Here is a 7,069-nt window from a genome sequence, read left to right as displayed (position 1 = left end):
AGGGAGGGCTCTGGGGCCATCCTGGGGGGGCCATCCTGGGGGGACAATGGGGGAGACAGCGGGGACAATGGGAGGACAGATCCCACCCCGGTGTCCCGGGCACAGATCCCACCCCGGTGTCCCGGGCACAGATCCCATCCCGGTGTGGGCACAGATCCCCCCCCGGTGTCCCGGGCACAGATCCCACCCCGGTGTGGGCACAGATCCCACCCCGGTGTCTCCTTTCCCAGCTGGAAAAGGCTTCTGGGCCGAGGTGCTGGGGGTCGGAGATTTCTACTACGAGCTGGGGGTGCAGATCATCGAGGTGTGCCTGGCGCTGCGGCACCGCAACGGAGGTGGGCAGGCAGGGGACCAGCTGATCCGGGATCCGTCCCTGATCCCGGGGATCCATCCCTGATCCGGGATCCATCCCTGATCCAGGGATCCATCCCTGATCCGGGATCCGTCCCTGATCACCTGATCCATAATCCCTGATCCCAGCGTTCCACTGATCCCAGAGATCCATCATCCCTGATTCCATGGATCCACCATCCCCTGATCCCAGGGATCCATCACTGATCCCAGGGATCCATCCCTGATCTGGGGACCCATCACTGATCCAGGATCCATCCCTGATCACCTGATCCATCCCTGATCCCAGGGATTCATCCCTGATCTGGGATCCATCCCTGATCCCAGAGATCCATCCCTGATCCCAGAGATCCATCTGCCCTGGTCCCAGGGACCCCTGACGCCAGGGATCCCCCATTCCCTGATCCCAGAGATCCAGTCATGATCCCAGGGATCCGTTGTCCCCTGATCCCCGGGGATCCCAGGGATGCACCCCCAGTCCCATCACTCCGTGGGAAGAGGGAGCAATCCGAGGGATCCCAGCCTTCTCCAGAGGGTCGGGATTCCCAGCGGGGACGTTCTTCATCCCAAAAGGGCAACTCACCCTGGGAACGGGCCTGAGCTCCGTAAAACCCATAAACCCCATAAAAATCCCATAAAAATCCCCAAAAATCCCATAAAAATCCCAAAAAATCCCAGAAAACCCCAGTGTGGGGTCCGTGCTGCAGGGCTGATCACGCTGGAGGAGCTGCAGCAGCAGGTGCTCAAGGGCCGCGGGAAGTTCGCACAGGACGTCAGCGCGTGAGTGGGGTCGGGAATCCCGGGAATTCCTGAGGAATCAGTGCGTGGGTGGGGTCGGGAATTCTGGGAATTCCTCGGGAATCAGCGCGTGGGTGGGGTCGGGAATTCCTTGGGAATCAGCGCCTGGGTGGGGTCGGGAATCCCGGGAATTCCTGAGGAATCATCGCGTGGGTGGGGTCGGGAATTCCGGGAATTCCTCGGGAATCATTGTGTGGGTGGGGTCGGGAATTCCCTGGGAACCCCTCGGGGACCCCTCAGGAATTCCCCAGGAATCTCTCAGGAGCCCCTCGGGAATCAGCTCGTGAGTGCGGGGTTGGGAACCTCTTGGGAATCCCTCAGGAATCCCTCGGGAATTCCCTTGGGAACCCCTGGGGATCCGGGGCTGCAGGTTCCAGCTGTTCCAGCTGTTCCTGCCTGCGCTGGGCTGCTCAGCTGTGCCCTGCCTGCCACAGCTTCTCCCCCAAAAACCCAACCCCAGGATGAGTTTTCCCTAAAAACCCAACCCCGGGATGGTTTTTCCCTGAAAACCCAACCCCAGGATGAGTTTTCCCTAAAAACCCAACCCTGGGATGGTTTTTCCCTACAAATCCAACCCCAGGATGGTTTTTCCCTAAAAATCCAACACCTGGAAGGATTTTTTTCCCCTAAAAATCCAGCCCTGGGAGAATTTTCTCCCTAAAATCCAACCCCGGGATGTTTTTCCCCCACAAATCCAACCCCAGGATGGTTTTTCCCTAAAAACCAAGCCCAGTAGGATTTTTCCCTAAAATCCAAGCCCGGGAGGATTTTTCCCTTAAATCCAAGCCCAGTAGGATTTTTCCCTTAAATCCAACCCCGGGATATTTTTCCCTAAAATCCAAGCCCGGGAGGATTTTCCCACTGGAGCTGCGAGGAAGGGACGGGCCAGCCCCGACAGAAGCAGATTTTGAGTTCAAAACCCCCATTTTTGGGGCTGAGCCCCCAAGGCCGCCCGGCTGCCTCGGCGGGAGCGGTTCCCGGATTTTGGGGCAGCTCCCGGTGTCCCGGTGTCCCCAGGGATGACCTGCTGCGCGCCATCAAGAAGCTGAAGGTGCTGGGCAGCGGCTTCGGGATCATCCCCGTGGGGGGAACGTGCCTGGTGCAGTCGGTGCCGGCCGAGCTGAACATGGACCACACGGTGGTGCTGCAGCTGGCCGAGGTGGGAATGCTGGGAATGATGGGAATGATGGGAATTATGGGAATGATGGGAATGGGAATGATGGGAATGATGGGATTGGGAATGGGACCTGGCTGAACATGGACCACACAGTGGTGCTGCAGCTGGCCGAGGTGGGAATGATGGGAATGATGGGATTGGGAATGATGGGTATGAGGGGAATGCTGGGAATGATGGGAATGATGGGAATGATGGGATTGGGAATGGGAATGATGGGAATGATGGGATTGGGAATGGGACCTGGCTGAACATGGACCACACGGTGGTGCTGCAGCTGGCCGAGGTGGGAACGCTGGGAATGGGATTGGGAATGGGAATGGCACCTGGAGTGGGGATGGGGATTGGGGAACTGCTGGGATTGACACCTGGGAATGGGAATTACTGGGAGTGACACCTGGAAGAGGGCTGGGAGTGAGGAACTGCTGATCCAGGACTGGGAACTGGGATTGGATCCGGCTCGTGGGCAAAGCTGCCAAAGTGTGGATTTAAACCTGGATGAAAAAGAGCCAGAAAATCTGGGTGTTTCCATAAAAAACCGGGATTGGGCCGGGCTGGGATGGGGCCGAAGGGTCCCTGCGCTGCTGGGCCCTGGACTGAAGCCCAGACGGATTTTTCCTGGTTTTTCCCAGAAAAAAGGATTTGTGACAGTCAGCGAGATCCGGGAGAGCCTCAAGTGGGAGACGGAGAGAGCGAAGCAGGTGCTGGTAGGTGGGGATGGGAAACTGGGAAACTGGGAATGGGGAACTGGGAATGGGGAACTGGGAATGGGGATGGGAAAGTGGGAATGGGAATGGGAAAGTGGGGATGGGATGGGGATGGGAGCAGCAACGGCAACTCAGCACATCCCACAGTCATTCCCAGCCCGTTCCCAATCCCGTTTTTCCCGTTTTCCCAGGACCACCTGCTGAAGGAGGGCATGGCCTGGCTGGACGCGCAGGCTCCGGCCGAGCCGCAGTTCTGGCTGCCCGCGCTCTTCTCCGAGCTGCACGGCCAGGACGGCGCGGCCGGGCCCTGAGTGCCCCGGGAGCCCCCGGAATCCCGCCTGGAATCCTCGGAATCCCGCCTGGAATCCCTCCCTGGATCCTCGGGAATCCCCCCTGGAATCCTGGCTGGAATCCCCTCCTGGAGTCCTCAGGATCCCACCCCTGGAATCCTCGGAATCCCGCCTGGAATCCTGGCTGGAATCCCTCCAGGGATCCTCAGGAATCCCTCCCAGAATCCCCAGGAATTCCTCTTGGAATCCTTCCTGGAGTCCTTGGAATCCTGGCTGGAATCCCCGGGAATCCCTCCGGGAATCCTCAGGATCCCTCCTGTCCCCGCAATCCCAGGGACAGCAGGACTGGGAATAAAAGTTTTGTAAGAAATTCCTGATTTTGGGAGGTTCTGTGGGATCGACCCCCGCTGGAATCACCGCCTGCTTTTGGGTGGAAATGCCCCAGATTAGGGAAAAACAGGAAAAGGAGCTGAGGGCGGAGTCTTGGAGGATGCCAGCGGGGTTTGCAGCGGGAAATGGGATTTGCCTCTGGAATTTTGGCTCCCAGCAGTGGGAAAACTGCCCTGGGAAATCGTTATTCCATAAGAATTCCCACTAAGGAACACCAGAGGCTCCGTTCTGCCAAAACAAAACTTTATTGCACAAAGGAAAAACCAAAAAAAAAACCCAAAAAAAGGAAACACACCCCCCAAAAAATAAACCCAAACCAAAAAAAGAACGGAAATCTTCTGTACAACAGAAACCACCGGGGGTCTCCGAGCGGGAATTTTTTGTTTCCAGCTGTTCCAGCCTCTAAAATTCCGTTTGCTAAAAGGTCTGTGCCTGCAGCAGTGGCTGGAGGATTGTCCCTGCAGCTGGGACAGCCCCAGGGGACGCGGGCGATTCCCAGCCCTGGAAAAGCTGGAAAAGCCCCCGGGTGACGGAGGTGACAAAGTGACAGAGGGGAGGTGGCAGCTCGGCCTCCCCTCAAGGGTTAAACCCGAACCGGCCCCAGGATTTGGGTGAAGAAAGGGGAAACAATTCCCGAGGTTTTTGGGAAAAGCACAGAAATTCCCCATTTTCCACCTGGGAAATTCCGCATTTCCTACCTGGGAAATTCCCATTTTCCACCTGGGCAATTTCCCCATTTCCCACCAGGAAAATTCCCATTTCCTACCAGGGAAATTCCCATTTCCCACCAGGGAAATTTCCCCATTTCCCACCAGGAATCCCCATTTCCTACCAGGAAAATTCCCCATTTCCCACCAGGAATCCCCATTTCCCACCTTCCTGCTGCAATCCCCAGTCCCTCGGGATGCGGATCCAGGCTGGGAAGAGCTCCCAGCTCCAGCAGGATCCGATCTGGGGCCAGCCTGGTGGGGACATTCCGTGTCCCTGCTCCAGGGGGAATTGTCACCTCCAGCCCGGGGTGGCACTGCCACCTCTCGGTGTCACCCACAGCACAGCCCCCGCTCTCAGCGCTCCCAAAACCGCAGGATTTTACAAGGTTTGGCAAAGAGTTTGTCCCCGAGTCCAGCAGGGATTGTCCCTCCCTCCGGCGTCTCCGTGGGGCGGCAGCGGGGAGGGAGGGGACAGGGAAGGTGACACCGCCCCGAGGTGGGACACAGAGGATTCCAGGTGAGGAAAGAACAGCTCCACCAGAACAAAAACCCCTCCTCAAAGGCTCAAGTGAGAATCAGGAATCAACAAACTGATCTGTGAGCGCTGCCCTCCTCCCTGAGCCACGCACTGCTCCTCAGCCTCCCTTCCCCAAACCTCCAGGGTGAACAAATCCACGGATTCCTGCAGTTCCCACTTTCCACATGAAGTCTCCAAAGTGCCCCAGGGCTCGAGTAAAGCTTTGGGGATGGAGCCCCAATTCCAGCAGTGAGAATTCCTTTATCTTTGGTCTGCCTAGAAGAAAGACACCAGGGAGGCCCCAGCTCTCCCAAATTCCAGCTGGACACACCCTGGGTTATCCAAGCTCTCCCACAGCTCCAGGGAAGGGCTCCCTCCCTACCCAGGAGCAGAAAAGCTCTCGAGGATTTGCAGTCTAGAGCTCATTCTTTAATCCCCCGGAGGAAAAAAAAAAAAAAAAAACCTGGAAAAAAACCAAAAAAAAAAAAAAAAAAAAAAAAAACCCCAAAAAAAAAAAAAATCCCCAACCAGTGTAGGCGTTCTCCAAAAAAACCCCAAAAAACAACCTGATGCCACATGCCAGGAAGTACCTTTGTCCAAGAGGAGCCTGTCCCGAGCTGGGCTTTGTCTCTTTTTTGGGAATTCTCCTCGGGGAATCCTCGGGGAACTCTCCTGGCGGTCGGGGAGGGAGGGAGGGAGGGAGGGAGGAGCGCGGCTCTCCCCGCCCCGGCCTGGCTGTGCTGCAGTCCCGGGCCGGGCCGGGCCCTGCTAGGCCTTGGGGCAGCCCTGGGGCTCGGGCTCGGGCTCCGAGGAGCTGCTCTCCGAGTCCATGTCGGCGCTGTCCTGCTGCTGCCGCTCCTGCAGCCGCGCCCGCAGCGCCTGCAGCCGCCCCAGCAGCGCCTGGTAGTCGAAGTGGCCGCGCTTCTCCCCAAAAGGGTCCTGGGGAAAGGAGGAACGGGGGTCAGGGGGCTCCAGGAGAGGGGTGGGCTGGGAACGCCGAGAGGTGCACAGGGAAACGGCAGCCTGGGCGGAGGGGGTCTGGAATTGCACTGGGGAGGGTCCTGGAACTGCACTGGGGAGGGTCTGGAATTGCACTGGGGAGATCCTGGAATTACACTGGGGAGGGTCTGGAATTGCACTGGGGAGGGTCCTGGAACTGCACTGGGGAGGGTCCTGGAATTCCACTGCGGAGGGTCCTGGAACTGCACTGGGGAGGGTCCTGGAATTCCCATGGACAGGATCCTGGAACTGCACTGGGGAGGATCCTGAAATTCCACTGGGAAGGATCCTGGAATTCCACTGGGGAGGGTCCTGGAACTGCACTGGGAGGATCCTGGAATTCTCACTGGAGAGGATCCTGAAATTCCCCTGGAGAAGATCCTGGAATTACGCCTGGAGAGGATCCTGGAATTCCACTGGGAAGGATCCTGAAATTCCCCCTGGACAGGATCCTTGAACTCCCCCTGGTGCTGCACATCTGTCCAGGCTCAGCCCCAGGCCCAGCTGTGCCCCTGCCCTGTCCCTGTCCTGTCCCTGCCCTGTCCCTGCCCTGTCCCAGCCCTGCCCCTGCCCTGTCCCTGCCCTGTCCCAGCCCTGCCCCTGCCCTGTCCCTGTCCTGTCCCAGCCCTGTCTCCAGCTGTCCCCACCCTGTCCCCGCCCTGTGTCCCCTCACCTGCATGGTCTGGCCCTGCAGGTGCAGCCTCTCCTTGCACACGCCCTCGTAGAAGTCCAGGTACTCCATGAAGGATTTCTCCATCACGCCGCTGGGGACAGAGGGGACATGGTCACCACGGCCCGTGGGGACACGGCTGTGCCACCCCGCTCCTGCTGGCACGGCCTGGCTGTCCCCTGGGGCTGCGGGGAGGGGACACAGGGGACAGAGACGGGGAGGGGACAGAGGGGACAGAGACAGGGAGGGGACAGAGCCCAGGGGACCCGGCCACAGCAGCTGCGCTCCCCTCCCTCCTCCCAGGAATTTTCTGGGAATGTTTTCCCCCAGAGCTCATCCTGCACATTCCCTGCACAGGCCCCGCTGCCGGGAATTCGGGAATGACGGCTGGGAATGGATCCTGCTGCCCCCAGCCCCTGGTGTCCCCAGCCCCCCCGGTGTCCCCAGCCCCCGGTGTCCCCAG

At 58.9% G+C, this 7,069-nt stretch overlaps 2 protein-coding genes across 2 annotated transcripts in view; one reads left to right on the top strand and one right to left on the bottom strand.

The window, feature by feature from the left end:
* The window catches only part of SNF8 (SNF8 subunit of ESCRT-II), a 4,110-nt gene extending 420 nt beyond the window's left edge, over nucleotides 1–3,690 (top strand). Inside the window, exons 2-6 of the mRNA XM_041486711.1 lie at nucleotides 231–335; nucleotides 1,059–1,131; nucleotides 2,167–2,308; nucleotides 2,956–3,030; nucleotides 3,222–3,690. Coding sequence (XP_041342645.1) covers nucleotides 231–335; nucleotides 1,059–1,131; nucleotides 2,167–2,308; nucleotides 2,956–3,030; nucleotides 3,222–3,341 — 515 coding nt within the window. The 3' untranslated portion in view covers nucleotides 3,342–3,690. The remainder of the gene's footprint in view (nucleotides 1–230; nucleotides 336–1,058; nucleotides 1,132–2,166; nucleotides 2,309–2,955; nucleotides 3,031–3,221) is intronic.
* A 246-nt stretch (nucleotides 3,691–3,936) lies between these two features.
* UBE2Z (ubiquitin conjugating enzyme E2 Z) overlaps nucleotides 3,937–7,069 on the bottom strand; it is a 6,598-nt gene continuing 3,465 nt past the window's right edge. Inside the window, exons 5-6 of the mRNA XM_041486712.1 lie at nucleotides 6,610–6,793; nucleotides 3,937–5,876 (exon numbers count right to left, since the gene is read on the bottom strand). Of these exons, the coding sequence (XP_041342646.1) occupies nucleotides 5,706–5,876; nucleotides 6,610–6,793 (355 nt within the window). The 3' untranslated portion in view covers nucleotides 3,937–5,705. The remainder of the gene's footprint in view (nucleotides 5,877–6,609; nucleotides 6,794–7,069) is intronic.

This window comes from Pyrgilauda ruficollis, unplaced genomic scaffold (assembly GCF_017590135.1).
Source record: "Pyrgilauda ruficollis isolate IOZ18807 unplaced genomic scaffold, ASM1759013v1 scaffold773, whole genome shotgun sequence".
NCBI lineage: Eukaryota > Metazoa > Chordata > Aves > Passeriformes > Passeridae > Pyrgilauda > Pyrgilauda ruficollis.
Note: the sequence above shows the minus strand (reverse complement) of the source record. Positions and strands in the feature narration are given on the sequence as shown.